This window comes from Tigriopus californicus, chromosome 2 (assembly GCF_007210705.1).
Source record: "Tigriopus californicus strain San Diego chromosome 2, Tcal_SD_v2.1, whole genome shotgun sequence".
Taxonomy (NCBI): domain Eukaryota; kingdom Metazoa; phylum Arthropoda; class Copepoda; order Harpacticoida; family Harpacticidae; genus Tigriopus; species Tigriopus californicus.
In genome coordinates this window covers 14,761,737-14,777,517 of record NC_081441.1, presented here as the reverse complement: position 1 = coordinate 14,777,517, position 15,781 = coordinate 14,761,737, and the positions used below count along the sequence as shown (strand labels likewise).

Genomic DNA, 15,781 nt, shown 5'->3' with positions numbered 1-15,781 from the left:
CATGACATCTGTATCTATTGAAGAAGTGTCCTAATGTCGATCATTGCGAGAAAAAAAAAGTTAATTTCTTGTGAACTCAATTGTTAGCCTGATAAAACAGTTGGGTGCCTACATTTTGGAACTAACTGACTGCATGCAGCAAAGAGGCTAAGAGGGGCTAAAAAACGACCTGGAACATTTTTTTGCATTAATACAACTTCTCTTTGCATCGATCTTTTTCGCATTTTTGTCAACATTAAAATTTCAAAAAAATACTTTGATTTATTTTTATAAGTCGAAAAATCACTAATAAGTTGAATTTCAGCCCAAATCGCCCAAAAATGTTTTTATCCTCAAAATGGCGAAATGAAATGAAAAAATTCTAGAATTAATCTGATTCGGTGTCTACTAATCATATATGAAAGGTGAAGTCATCAATCTTTATTCAGTTTTCGGTATAAGTAAGCAAAATTCAATTTTGGCCTAACTGGCCTTTTCTTGCCAAACGATTGGTATCACTGATTAGAGTTGTTTTTATTTTGAAGATCCCACGATTCCGAATCCAAAGCTCTCCTCTGCGGACTTCAAATTGACTTGCCTGTTTAATTATCTCTCGGGTTGGTTTGTTCAACTTTCAAATGGAAGCATCTCAAGATGTAAAAGTCGAGCAACTCATAAAATGGCTGCAAGACAGAGGTTGGAAGTGTGATCCGCTGCTGTTGCGAGTCTTTGATTTCCCACAAACCGGAAGAGGACTCCAAGCTTTGAAACGGATAGAACCTGGAACCAGGCTCATAGCCATCCCAGGAGCACGGAGTAATCGCTGTCGAGGGTTCCAAAGTCACTTTGTTCGAAACATTAATAAAATTTAAGTCAAAATAACAAATAATGTCCATTTCCTTCTTATGAAAGGAGTTACGGTTGCAAAAGTCGGTCATACACACTATTTAGTAGCAATACGGAAGTAATTTTCAAGAAATTATTGTTTACGGACATGCATGGTACTTCTTGTTTGGGACAACCTTCTTGTCACTAAAGTGCTTTATTCATTCTTGTCCTGAGAAAATGAGCTCTAGATCGTATTTGATTTTGGAACCCTTGGTCACTTGTTCTCAACCATAGATATCCTAATCAGCCTGTACTCCATTAGGCAATGCCCTGCTTTTTTACAATCCCTTACCTCTTCCAAAGAAGTGGAGCAACTCGGATCCCACCTGATTCTTTCGTCGTTTCTCATGTTCTTAAAGAGCAATAATGGATTTTGTGGACCTGACAATTGGAACCCTTATTTGAACAGTTTACCTGAATGTTACAGTGTTCCATTTTTCTTGAACGCTCAAACTGTGAATATCCTTCCGAGATATTTGAAGGCTCTGGTTGAGGCTCAGATCGTGCTTGTGACCAAGAATTTCCAACTGCTTAAAACAAAATTCATGTCAAGCCAACCGCCACTTGACAATTTTTCTTGGGCATGGTTTACCGTGAACACAAGGGGCGTGTTTTATGATTACAAAAAGGCCGATCCAAAGTGCGATAATCTGGCTCTGGTTCCGTTTTTGGATCTGTTCAACCACTCCTGTGACGTGACAGTTAAAGCTGGATTTATTCCAGACACAGATTGCTACGAGATCGTCACCGAGACTGGAATTGATGCTGGATCGCAAGCTTTCATAAACTATGGACCTCATGGCAACGTAAAGCTTTTTGTAGAATATGGGTTTGTCATAGCTGATAATCCCAATGATTGTATTCCCATCACATTGGAAGAGCTACAAGAGCATCTCGGGTACACTCTCGTCCAGGACGAAAAGATTGAGTTGGCGAGGAGAAATGGCTTCCACCACAACATGAGCATTCATCGTGATGGTTGTACTTGGGGTCTCTTGGCTTGCCTCCAGATTCTCACCATGAAGACAGGAAATGTACATCAATGGCAAAGATTGGTTTACGAAACTGACCTGGAGAGCGATTGCAAACTCCTACAAACACTTCGACTGTTTATGGATACTCTTGAAACAGAGATCACCCAATGTAAATCCGGGTTGATAGGTACGAAGAATGGTGGAAGGTCTGAAGTGGTTCTGTTATCGCTTCTAGATGAACATCTGCGATTGCTAAAGCAAAGCGGGCGAGCTCTAGCTAACAATATAGAGAAATAATTCACTTCTCTAAGATCCAACGACTAGATATTTTTGTATTATGACAGCAAAACATTTACTGAAGGTTCAACTTCGTGAATATCGGGACAATAAGCTCAACAGTGATCGCAATTTATAGAAATAAAATGTGTTTAAAACTTCACAGAGAGCGTAACATACTACAGCTAAAACTAATGTATCAAGAAATACGATGATAATTATAAACGTCCAATTCGTGATGAAATAGATCATGAAGGTAGTCAAGAAAATGCTCGTAAAATACTCATTGGTTGGGTGATGCTTTCAATTGATCAAAACAAGGTTTGCACACGCGAACCTTCTGCAGAATCTTCATCTTAGGAATGCTCGCCTGATATTGACTACACGAAGAGCAAAAGAGCTTGCCGCAAGCTCGACAATGATGGCGGCGTTCATATATGGTAAACTTGACTCCACAACCCACACACGATTCCGAGCCTTCATCCTTACACCAATGGTCCACCATTCCTATAATAACAAATTAACATGTTCATTGTCATCAGCCTTCAGAAAAATGAGGCCGTTCGTCTGCCCGCTTACCTTTACCGGGTTTGCTGGAGACTGACCAGGAGAAAACGCGCCCTTTATCGTCCCCGACATAAATCGAGCGATGATCCTTGCTCACGGCCAAGGCCGTTACAGATGCAGGATCCACATTGTCTGGCCGTTCGAAGGCGGTATGCATGGTTAGTTTGGCACGGAATACAAGTCTCCTACTCCATGTGTAACCATCGCTATTGTGTTTGGCTCCAGCCGCTGGGTCGGCCGAATTGTCTAAATCTGTCTCATTGACAACCACAAAGTCTTCGTTGGTGACAAAGATCCCAGGATTGGGTTGCCTGTTGGCCTCTTGTAACCGTTGGGATCCTGATGCGGTGGGCGAGTGGTCACTTTGAATTGGATTACCTTCATTCACAGGGATGCATGGGATTGAGGAGCCTTGTTGAGCTTGTGAGTCAGTTGGTGGTTTCGGAGAGCTCTCGTCCTCTAAGTCATCCTCGGTCTCCAGGTCATCGCCTTCCTCTGTATCGGACGAGGGTTCCGATTGCTCCGAATGTTTCGTTTGAGCAATGGCCTCACGCAAAGAGCTGAGACAATCGCCTGACAAGCTCATGGACATTTTCTTGGCAAAATTCGCGATCGACACTGATGCTTCTGAAGGTTCATCATCGGCCTTAGCGGACAAATCCTCTGGCGGAGTTTTGGATTTTTCCCCCACGGGGATTTCAATGTAATCAACTGACCACATTCGAACCACCCCGTCTGAAGAGCCGGTCATGATGACATTTTCCCGATCCCATTCACTAAACTGTGAGCAACACACGCAAAGAATCTGCTGGGACATGTGGCTAGAGGGGCTGGATGCAGCCATGTTGACTGAGGCTTGAAGGCGGCCATTGATATCCCACAAATAAATCCACGAGCCCGCGCACGTAACGATTTCTCCCGTGAGTTCGTTAATCGTGACGGCAGCAATCGGGCCGCAATGACCGGAAAGGTGTTTTACGTAACAATAGCGAGACAAGTCCCAGATTATGGCGGTCCGATCTCGGGATCCGGAAACGGCGATATTCCAACTTGGACTTGCCGCCAAACAAGTCACAGCGTCAGTGTGTCCATATAGCATTGTTTTGATGAGGAGTTGTTTGACTTTCTTGTGGTATTCGTAGACGGCCACCACAGAGCTCGTGCCTGCTGTTAGAACTACTTTGGAATTCGGACACACGCAGGTGAGCACTTGGCCGATTAAGTAATTGGGCTCGCAGATGAAGACGGCCTTGTCCGATTCGTAATTGCCCAGACGGAAACTCTGATCGGCGTAACCCCAGGCTAGATACCGGTTGGAGTTGCCAGGCACGAGGACCTTGTTCTGCTCAACGGCGTAAATGAGCCGGTCGACGCATTGAATCTGGCCCACGGGCCCTTTGAGCTCTTTTATGGGGCTCATGCTGGGGCGGAGATTGGTCAAGTGGTGGAAAAACACCTTGGAGTTCATGTGGATCCCAGGGGCATTGTCCAAGAGGACCTTCTTGGCAGGATGAGGCTTTTTGAACAGATTCTTCGGGATCTGTCCAAAGTTGTTGATGAAGCCAATGGTTGCATTTCTTTGAAGAGGGTCTTCAATGCTGAATATGTCCACATTGCCTTCGTAGAAAAGATGGTGGAAGACGTTGACGGCCTCAATGGCAGGCTGACCTTGTTGCTTGTATCCAAAAATCAGGTCAATCCATTCGTGAAGGTGGGCAGATACATAGTCCGATTCAAGGGCTTCCCTGTGGACCCGAATGAATTCTGCGGGGCTGTCCTTGGCCCAAGGAGGTAGAACGACGTGTTTGAGTTTCTCGCCGTTCTGCTTTTGCCCCAGGTCAAAGTTGTTGGCATTTTCCAGAAAACCGGGCAGATAGAAGAATTCTGGAATCAGTTCTCGTAAATCAGCCATATTGTTCTTGGATGCCGATTCCCAAGCCTCTTCCACGCTGTGGAACATTCGGTCGGCCAAATCAAAATGACCTCCTTGCAAATGAAGAAAATGTTGGGCGAATGGCTCCAAGCGTACCAAGTATGAAGACACTATCATGGCGGAAGAGTAGTGCGTACCGTAGTGGTAGGGCGGGGTGTCTGAGTGAGGATCATCCCATTCGTGATAACGGCGATTGAATTGTTCCAAACGACTCGCTGTCTGTGCTCCCATTGGTTTCGAAAGGTCCCTGAACGTGGCTGGGTTCGATAGGTCCAATTCCTCTGACGAATAGTCGGCCACGACCCAAGGAAACACGGGGTATTGCATCAGGTCGTTGTAACTTCTTCCAGCTAAAGTGTTGAGAGCCATGATGTATTGGAAATTCGAGATTTCGCCCCTAATCCATCGTTGAGTCACCGAGGTCTCTCCCATCAAGGTTGAAAGTAACCCACTCCCTTGTTCCACATTGGCAGAACGTTTCTGCCCGGCAACCGAAAGGTGGGCGTGGTCGGAGATGCTAGTCGCCAAGGCCAAAAATCTTTGATAGACCTTGGAACGAATTTGCTTGATAAAGGCCAGGAGAAAATTTCTTCCATCGGAACTAAACACCTCCACTGCAATAGGTTGTAGAAGATATCGCCGCTTTTGAACCTCTTTGATGCCATCATAGGCAAACTTGTTGACCTGGCGTTTAGTTTTAAACTTTGAAACTTGCCCTGGGACCACTGGAATAATGGGCTCAAAACGATTAGGCGGAATAAATTCGATGTCATGGACTTCTCGTCCATTGACAAGGGTAAACCCGTCAAGGATGTAGAAATGTTCTTTGCCAAACAATAGCAGACCCTCGGCGGTGTCCAAACCTTGAATCCTGGAACATCTGTACATATGGGTGATCTTCTCCCCTTCCTCTAAAAGCCGCATGACGGTTTGATAGTCCGAACTGTCTTCTTCTACAACAGGTGCCGATGTGTTGGGAGGTGAGGGCGAAGTGGCCGGTGGGCTGGTGGGTGCTTCCAATTGGGAAGGCCCCAAGGTTGAATCAATACTGCTTGTACTCATGGGTCTGGTGGGAAGCGGACTTGAAGCGGGCTCATCGGCATCCAGCATCTCTCCATCTGGATCTTCGTCCGGGTTGTTCGTCTCGTCATCACCAGATTTGACCACGGTCGCTTGGTCGATAGCTGATTTCAATCCTTGAAAGCCGATTTTCTTGATCTGCTCGTCAATTGTCAAGGTCTTGTCTTGTACAGTCACATCACAGTCGTCGAATTCCATCTCTACAATCTGCTCACACTCCCTTTCGAACATCGTGAGTCGATGGTGCTGTTCGTGCCACAATTTGCTGTCGAAACTAGTGGGTTTCTTGTACTTATGGGGTTTGTTCTCGTCCTGTTCTGGGTACTCACGATGTGGATAGTGGAGGTAGAACATATCATTACGTATCATGCGCTTGCGCATTCTGGATGGTCCTTCGGTCATATCCAACGACCATTTGGTCAACCTGCTCTCATTGTAGGGGCCCCAGAGACCTCGCTCCTGGGTTAAGGTGGCCTCAGTTTGGAGCCACTCCTCTTCCACATACTTGAGCATGTGTTGACCGGTTTGAAGTCTGTTCTTGTAGTGTTGTTCCACAACGTCTCTGACAATAATAATGTGACTTAGTGTGGCTTGATCCACAATAGCTTTGGGGAGATTACTATACTCCACTTTGGTGGGTTCCTCTTTCTTTGGTTTGTTGTTGGAATTTCCACCCCCCGTCACGGAGGTGAGTCGCTTTAAACCTCCCGCAAATCCACCCGTGATCCTTTGGATCCTTGATTCAAGTTGAGCGTGGAATTCCCAAGCTTGGTATCGAGAATACTGGGCTTTTCTCTCGAGCGACACGTAGTTGTGCCACGTTTTAGTGGCTGATTCCCACAATTGATCTCGAAGACTTTCCAAAGGAGGAGTTGAATTCTGAGTGCCAAATGAACAACTCTTGAAGGCTTCTTCCAATGCTGGTCTTTTACAAACAAACATTTCTTCCCAGACTCGGTTGGCTGCGTTGATCAACAATTGTTTTCCTTGATGAGCGTTGACTCCAGATTCGCTCTCCAAATCATCCGGCTTGAGTGGATCCTCCGTGGGATTCACGTGCCAATGAGTGCGATTTTCAGGATCAATTGGAATATTCAATCCGGCGGTCAATTGGAGTAAACAAAATGTTAGACAACCGAAATACTCCAGCTCGTGATTGCCGGCACCAAATACAATGGAGCGATGAGTGGTAATCTTGTGAAGCACTTCCAACACACCAATTTGACCCGACACATCGGCATGGTTATGCGGTCGCGATATCATGTAGAGGATGGTACGATTGAGGCATCTATAGATGCCCTCAAGGGAGAGAGAACCGGCGCCTGAACGCCGTTTGGCTTGAGAAATGAGTTTGAGGATGAACTGGAAAACTTCATCGGGTTCTTTTTTAAAGATTCCTTGCCAAAGCTTGTCTACCAGACGGCTAGCCAGGTAGAACACATTCGGAGCGACATTCTGAATATTTCCACCAGGGACAATCGGCATGGCAGCCTGATCTCCGATTAATATATCTGCGGCTAGTAAATGGTCCATCACAATACCCAAAAGCTCTGTTTGGAAGCTGGAAAATAATAATTTAAAAAAACATTACTTTTTTTTTTGCGGACTTCCTCATCGCCATTACCGCTACTGGGAATAAAATTCCCACCACTTCAAGACGAAGAACTTATTTACTTTATTTAACTTTAATTTCGTATACTATGAAATCGACCAACGAATTAGAGTTGGCGGATATGGCTAGCCCATGAGCATAGTGTTGATCTGAAATTTTAGTCAAAAGCTTGTCCAAGTCTGACTAAAATCCTGCTACTGAATCAGCATCTAACTATTTAATTAAAAAAAAACTACCGATGTCAAATCCCTTACCGACATTGCTGAGCGTGGCTCGTACTCTCCGGTTGTGCATCCAATAGTAAGTCGATCACCGGCGACTTCTTTTGCGGTACTTCCAAGGAAAGCGAATCCACGATGAGAACTCGCATGAAATTCATGACGTTCCGTTTGGCAGGATGACTGGTCATCATTGGAAGTGATCCATCCGTATCGGTTTCATCTGCACTTTCCTTAGTTTCAGCCAAACCCTTTACGGGCGTCTTGCTCGGCGAGGATGAAGTCTGTTGTGCCAACTTTGCTGAAGAGTTCTCTGACAAGGTTGGAAACAAAGTTCCAGCGAGTGCTGCTAACACCTCCTCCGTCATGAAGGCTGGCATGAAATCAACCACGTTGTGGTACAAGTAGAAAAGGAATTGAGTCAAGGTCACCGGATACTCTTTCAGCCAATTGGGCAGCTTTTCACGATGTTCTGTCTCACAGTTCAGCATTGTCCGTACCTGTAAAAAGAGTGCAAATCATGTGAAACCTCTTATTTTAGTAATGGTGGAGATAGGGGGGTATCTTACCATGCATAGGATGGTGATCATGGCATCGGCACTAAGATTAATCTTATCGGCAATATCCGAGTAACTGGATTCTGTGGCACTTGTGCCAAAAACGTAATTCCAAACAGATTCCAAGTCAAATTGAACCGCTTTGGGCAGATTCTTGACCGGTTGACCCAAAACCATGGCGATGATCAAGAAATATGTCTCTGGGATCTCAATGTGATTGGGCATCAGCCAGTTGAACAACTGGAATCCAGGGAGTTTGAAGATATCCTGACGGATTCCTCGACGTGTCACTTTACTCGAGGTGGTGGAGTTCTGTCCCAAAGCTTGCACCATCTTATTTTGAAGTACAACCTCCGATTTGATCAACCAATGCCCATTGCAAGTACCGCAACGAAACTTTTCCAACAATGACGGAATGGATAATAAAGTCATCAAGATACGTAGACCCCAAATCACAGTGGTGGAGTGCAAATGACCCTGAAATCCAGATCCAGTTAAGCACAACACAATGATCGAAAAAAAAATCGAAGCTTACCTGAAGAAATAGTTGAACCCAATCGAATCCGACGACTTGCACGACATCCTCGCAATACTTGTGATGAATTTTGTTTCCCGTGTAGAGGAGGGAGAAGAACAACTTTAGACAACGGTTTCGGAGAATGATCACCTTGGCCAAGTCAGGAGTCTCATCCTCGTTGTCGCTGTACTCAGTCCCATCAGAGACGAGAGTTACGGACTTCTCTTCAATGTTGGTCGTCGGATTGAGAGTGGCCGCTGTGAAAAGGGCGAAGCAAAGGACATCCGTCACCCGAGGATTGGAACACAGCAATGAGTGGATCACGTTGAGAAGAACCAAAGTGGTGCCATTGGAACACTCTGAAGTTTTGAGGATAGCCAACAACTTTTCTACCAAGCAGAACTCACGGAGAGTCCGGATATTTGATCCGTTACGCTGCATACCTGGAATGGGAAATGAGGACGATATGAGACGAGATCACTTGAGTAAGTAAAATGTGTATGTCCATATCATGAGGTGATTGTGATACTCACTTGTGTCAGCAATGAGCTCATAAAAGTGTTCAAAAAGTGCCTTTTCCAGGTCTTGGGGGGCCTCGTGCCACACATCCAAGTCACATAGAACATCTCGGAAGGCTGGAATGTTGGGTATGCCAGTGACGTCTCTGGAATCACTCGAATCGATTGTACCCGCCATAGTAAACATCAGATACAGGATATGTGAATTCAACATCGGAATCTTCTTGCGCAAGAGCATAGCCAGAGTTTGGTAGCCTCTGACCTTCTCCATTTGCAGTCTAGAGAAGGGATTGCTCTTCAACACGCACACGAGGGCCTTGACTCCAGCATATAGACTCTCCATGTCTCTGGCCATGGCGATGATCCCAAGGAGTACGTGGCAGCCCCCAACGGTCTCAATGACTTTGGACACGGGTTGAGGGGTGAAGACACGCACTCCCAAGTAGCCAATGATCACTCCACCCAAGGATCGTGCTGGACCCAAAAGATGACCGGCAGAGTTGTGAATGATCCGAATGGGAGTGGCATTTTCATTCGAAGACATGCCCAGTTGCTTGGCAATAGCTTTGTTATCGACCTTGCTATAGATCTTCTTGATCTTAGCCAAGGTCATCTGGGACATTGCCACGGCATTCAGCCCAAAAATGATCCTCTCCTCGTTGACCTGAGACGTGAGCACTTCACCCGTGGTGGCCACCTGCGGGGCCTGCAAGGAGCCCAGGTAATGCGGGCCTAACTTGAAAAGCAGCAATGCCAAATTGGCGGAAGTGACATCCTCGTACAAGATGCAGGGGCCTTGCTTCCAATTGAGTCTGAAACCAAACGATGCTGTTACGAAAACGAAAACTTCCACAGAAGTCGAATTGCGTTTACCTGGAATGTCGACGCCAATGTGGAGGCGTGCCAATAAAGGCAAATACTGAGCAGGAGTTGAACATGGTTGAATTAGCCGCCGTGATTCCTCCCGGGAAGGGATTGATGTATTGCATCCTAAGAGAAAGAGACGTGTTATGTGTCAACCAACTCATAACTTGAAGTAAATAGATTTCATCGAGTTACTTCTGAGATGCAATATGTTGTCCATTGACGTAAAGAGAGAATGAGGAATTTTTCAAGACTTGTCGATTGAGAACCACTACAATATGATGCCATTCTCCTTCCTTGATTAAGTCGGGAAACCAAATCCGACAACCTCTGTCCCCTGAGAACTCTGGTTGCCAATCCATCGATTTGTTCAAAGATGCTGGAACGAAATACACAACTGTAACCACAACCATATCCTGAACTATCTATCGCATGCTTGCCTTACCTTCTTGGGTGGAGATCATCAGGGCCTTGTCTCTGGCGGACAGACAAATCGACAAACACACTTGATTGTTTTCATCATCGTCCTTCGCCGATCCAATTCCGCCTTTGATGCGTCGACCCAAAGTCAGTAATCGAACGGGATGGGGATCGCTCCGTGGATCGCTGTACTTGTCAATGCAAACCCAAGTGGCGAATGTAAGTCCGGGTTGTGGCGGGAAAGCGCGATCGCCAAGTCCGATTCCGCCGATGATTGTCCCTTCTTGTGATGTCGAGCTCAAATGATGGCCTACTCCACTCACTACTGACGAAGAGGCACTGCTCATATGAGGACTACTGCAAGGGCTCACACTGGGCAAGTACAAACATCCAAAGCCTTCGGGAGCCATATCGAATTCCACGAATGGAGGCAATATCGAATTCGTTTGAGTATGAATATCCCGTGGAGTGGTCATGGACACCAAAGTTTTGATTCGAGTCAGAGGTATGAAACGGCCGGGGTTGCGGAGGTTCTCGTCGTCAGCAGAAAGGCGCATGATGTCCTCATCGTTCAGACAACGCAAAGGATTGTCCAAACGCAGAAAATCTCTGAGATCCTTGGGTTCGAGATATTGTGCCGAGAGCCGTTCCAGAAGGTATTGGAATGGGCTATGGAGGATATGCGCATCATCTTCCAGAGCCACTTGACAATTGGTCAAGATGTCGCTTAAGAAATGGCAGCCACTCATGATCTGTTGATTTTTCTCGGTCCGGAGAAGCGATTTGATGGTTTCAGCCGTGTACACCATGAGACACACTGACATGGCTTCATGCTCGGGGAAATACAAAGAGGGCAAGATCTTAAGCATCGTGGTCACAATACCCGCATGAACAATCACTGGGTCTGGTGGAATGGGCGTCAAGTTCAATGTTGGAATTTTCTTTCTCATGGACCTGGTGGTGTCCAAAGATCTAGATGGAGATGGGTAGTTGTCCTCCCCGTTATTGATCTGACTGGGCAAATTTGGGTTGATACTTGTGCTGTTGGATCGTTTGCTCTTGTCGTAATTGTCCACGGCCATATCGTACATCATGCGTAGCAAGACACAACACGAGAACAAATCTTTCGGAATGTCGTGCTTGAATTTGAGTTGATGGAACTCGCCAATATCACTGGTGAAGATTTGATGAAACATGTTGTGGAAGTCCGGATTGGGACGTTGATACATCTCCGGCTTCAGCTCACTCTCAGGGGAGAAACACCCCAAGAGCTTGATCGTTTCCACCACACTGCTCCCACAATTCATCTCAACCTGCCAAGTCAAGAGAGCGGTGAAATTTGCACATTTCCCTCTTAATATTTCTATCACTTAATACTCACTTGGAAGTATTTGGCGTTAGCGGGTTCGTACCGCATGGCCACTGTCAGACAGGTAAACATGGCTCGAAGCACGACAAAAACGGACCTCTCATCTGGAAATTTGTTGGATTGTTTGGAAAGCGAACTCTCCAACGACACCAGCACCGATATCACGTATACAAAGCCACCCACTCGCCTATAGGATTAAAAGAGGACACATCTCGGAATAATACAGATAAAACTTGATTTATCTAATGGATTAATGGATGGATGGATGGATGGATGGATGGATGGATACGAAAGTAAAAGTACTTACCTAAACACTGCACGTGTGCGATGGCTCTCACGGAGACAAGAAATAATGGTATGCAGAATATCCGCTTTCAGCTCTAATTCGGTTTTGGCAGATGTGTGAAGAAGCTCAAGTAGAGACGTCATATCCTCGTCACCGTTACCGGAAGAAGATCCGGAGCAAGCTAACACTAGTTGCTGCATTAAACTCAAGGCAGAATCTCGACTCTCTTCGATTTTGACTAGATCTAGCGTGATTTTAGCTCCTCCAGATTCACGGAACACTCCTGCATTAGCGTTGGACCCGGCCAGAATCTCGCTCAAGACCGTGATGCTTAAATCGCCCATGGTCATCATGGATGGATCCAATTCTCGACCAGTGTTTTGACTCGCTTGATTTTGATCATCATTGGTTGTATCTGATGAAGGCCTCAAAAACGCGGCGTAAGCGTCTAACAGACTGATCAGGACCTCAACCATGCCTTGGTAAAGAGATTGAAGATTTGTGTGAACGCTTCTCTTTTCAAGAATGTCGGAGAAAATGAGACTTTATTATTGATGTTATTAATCCTTACCCACTTCTCGGAAAACATCTTTGAAGGTCATATCCACTTTCAATATGCTTCGTAAGGACCTTAAGGCCAATATGGAGCATGCGCTGTCATGATTGTGGGCCTTGTTTAACAACAAAGAGATTGATATCAGTTCTTTGCACGGCACAAATCTCAGCTGATGAACCACAAATTCTACAAGTTGGAAGAATTTCTCTTGGGCTTGAGTTGGCTTCAGGTGGATCTTCTCTGCAAACTGAGACAACGGGTGGAGATGTTCGACTAGGAAGTAATTGGCCGAATCTGCCGAGAATATGGTATTGATAGCTCCCAAGATCGTGGTGGTCATCTGTGCAGATTGAGCCTTCAGGAACACAGATTGAAGAACTTGGAAGGCCGGTATGTTCCGCACAGTTGAGCCTACAATCGAAGTCAAATTTTCAGCCTTCTGACCTTCTGGGTCATGACATTCAATCAAGTCAGTCGAGCTACCTTTGTTGTCCGGTTCCGGCATTTGGAATGACTCTAATTCATACAATGAGGCGTTTGCGGCAATCGGATTCAACGTCAGCTCAGTGTGACCACAAAACGAGAGCGAAGCCACAAGTAGCACCAAATTCCGGACTGCGTCCGTTGTGTCTGATTCAGAACATTGATCTAATCTAGATGACATGAAAAGAACATTGAAGCCATTAGTTTGAAGAAAGGACTTTTGTCAACGATTTCGTGACTAGATCTTACTTCAGGAGAAACTCTGAGAGAAAAACGTATCCTTGACAAGTTCTGAAGTCCTCGAGAAGGGTTTGGGAGTTACTGGCCGAATCTTTTAGGAAGCAAAACACGGTGACAAACATCTCCACGATCTCCAAGGGAGTCAAATCCGTCGATCTTTGCATGTTTTCCATGCACAATGCGATACATCCCTTGTCTAATTGATAATGGAGATTGAATAAGAATACTGCAATGAAGTGGCCCACAACCGTTTCCATTTTACAGATCAGATTTCTTACTGTGAAGATATGAGATGACGGGTTGGCTGAGACTTTTGGTGGAGATGGTGAGGAGGATATCGGCGGCTGTTTTTCGCCACATGACATTGTGATGGGGGCAAACTGAAGACACGGCCGAAAAGAGGAGAGTCAAGTCATCTTTCCGGGCAAGTTCCTCAACGGCTGGAACGTACCCGCATAGACGTTGAAGTAACTAGTAAGAACAAGCTTCGTTAATGCCCTTCCAGTTACCAGCATGCTTCCTTCAGAACGCTCTTACCTCAATAAGCATTTTTTGTAACAAAATGCGTCGCTCTTTAGCCGTGAACTCTTTTTCGTCTTCCTTTTTCGTGCCTTGGTCCAACTCAGTTTTGGGCGTGTCCACATCTTCCGTTGGTTTCGTGACCTCAGTAGATTTGATGGGAGGGAGGTCGAAGAACAAATATAAGCACTTGACCAAGGTGGATGGAACCGAGGCTGTGGTGAGTACTTCATTCAAGCCATCCCCATCGGCGCTCATGACATTCAAGGCTGATAAAAGAATCCATCCGGATCCACTAGTCTTTGCGAGCAAACCGTTATCATCACTCGGCTCGTTGGAAGCTTCCTCCAATCCGGCCAAGGGATTCGTAACAACCTCCATGTAGTCGGCTATGGCCTCGGCGGCCTCTTCAGTGGATTGATTGCTCGCCCGACGTCGAACCTCGACCACTAAAAGCCGACTGGTAGCATGAGCGAAAGCTGTCATCTGTTCCAAACCTCCAAAACGCTCACATGCCGTCCGAGACGGGACAGAACCAAAGACCTAGGGCGAATATTCATTGTTGATAACTTTGAAGAGGACCTAATCTGCAAATTTTGACTCACCTTGCAAAAGAGAGGGAGCATTTGATACATCCGAGCTTCCTTCTCTTGTTCATTCAAAGGATGAGGTGGATTCTGGTAATCACTAAACAATCTTTTTAAGTGAGTCAATCCCAAGAGATCCGGGTTCGGGACGGATGGAGGCCGACGTTGGGAGCTCGAACCTCCTGAGCCTGACAATAGTGTGGGAACCACGCCACTGCCCTCCCCCGAGCCCGAGGCTATAGAGAGAGCTCCTTCGTCCCCTTCTTGACCTTCAGCCCCTCCCGTGGGCGAGGTCACACTGCCTTGGGACGAGCCCGTGGACAGGAATTTGCGCATGATATTCATGGTGATGCTTTCACGGATCAATCCCGGTCAATGTGCTTGGCACAGATTAGATCAACCATGGATGGTTGTTATGATAATGTGACACAGTCGTGATGGATCGTGGAGGACCTTTCCGGGCTTGGCCTGAGTAGTTGGCTTGTCGGTTGATCCACCATGTCCTCCAATATGCGGGAGCACAATCGGTGCATGGGATCAAGTGGGCAACCAGGATTTTCAACAATGAATCCGAACGAACCTTGACAGCTGGCGGTGAGTGCACACGGTGCAATCTCCGAACACACGCAGTGAATCAAGTGAGACACTCACTCACACAACACGCAGAACACCGACCCAGGATCAACATTCTGAGGAAGGAAGAACCACCACCGCCAATCCGCCGACCACAGCCCAGAGGAGCAGGAGGAGGACGGTGATAAGATACGCACCCACCTCACCAAAGAGGAGTTCAACTCCAAAGCCGACGAGGTAGACGTGACGGGAGAGGGAACAAGGCGTCTTGTCGGAAAGGCCCGGTTGGCTCTCAAACTGACTGGCACGGCTCAATCGGAACCGAGGACGACGATCTGGTGACCGAGGTTGCTCTTTCCCTCTCTTGTTTTCTCGCGTTCTAGAGGCTATTTTCTGGTTTTGGGCAAGGTTGATAAAGTAAGCCTTTCCCTTTGGTGGGGAGTTAGATTTCGAGCTCAAGATCAGCCTACACATGAGTCAGGCAAAAATTCCCCAGATAAGACGAAAAGGTCGGTTAGAAGGAGATGGAAGAGGAGGAACAACCTATATAAAAGACCTTTCGCCGGTGTGTGTGAAGGCTTTCCACGAATGGCTTGGAATCTGAATCGGTGTGTATGATAAGTGATAGAAAACAATGTATGAATTCTTGTTACCCCAAGCCTCCGATCTTGTTCAAATAACGTGCATGGGTGTGTTTGCGAGACCGTGGGTCAAGCTAATCCTGGATGACCTTTCGAGTACCTTGAAGGTCGTCACCAGAAGGAA

General features: G+C 46.3%; 2 protein-coding genes across 5 annotated transcripts; one reads left to right on the top strand and one right to left on the bottom strand.

The window, feature by feature from the left end:
- The first annotated feature begins 502 nt into the window (after positions 1-502).
- Positions 503-2,280, top strand: LOC131892620 (SET domain-containing protein 4-like). 4 transcript variants are annotated; one of them, XM_059242441.1, is made up of 2 exons: positions 503-675; positions 1,102-2,280. In XM_059242441.1, the coding sequence occupies exons 1-2, from the start codon at positions 618-620 to the stop codon at positions 2,136-2,138; spliced, it is 1,095 nt and encodes a 364-aa protein (XP_059098424.1). In that variant the 5' UTR covers positions 503-617; the 3' UTR covers positions 2,139-2,280. The 4 variants fall into 4 exon arrangements, with proteins under 4 accessions (XP_059098424.1, XP_059098423.1, XP_059098427.1 ...); XM_059242440.1 differs by having other exon boundaries at positions 503-795; XM_059242444.1 differs by having other exon boundaries at positions 550-596; positions 1,130-2,280.
- LOC131892619 (WD repeat and FYVE domain-containing protein 3-like) lies at positions 2,154-14,958 on the bottom strand. Its single transcript, XM_059242439.1, has 17 exons — positions 14,462-14,958; positions 13,875-14,399; positions 13,616-13,808; positions 13,347-13,533; positions 13,098-13,267; positions 12,630-13,025; positions 12,080-12,536; positions 11,785-11,959; positions 10,429-11,716; positions 10,179-10,362; positions 9,993-10,109; positions 9,135-9,931; positions 8,620-9,044; positions 8,097-8,561; positions 7,564-8,027; positions 2,697-7,258; positions 2,154-2,624 (listed from the first exon to the last, which is right to left on the bottom strand). Exons 1-17 carry the CDS (start codon positions 14,786-14,788, stop codon positions 2,401-2,403), a joined length of 10,956 nt encoding a protein of 3,651 aa, XP_059098422.1. The 5' UTR covers positions 14,789-14,958; the 3' UTR covers positions 2,154-2,400.
- Between the last annotated feature and the right edge of the window lie 823 nt (positions 14,959-15,781).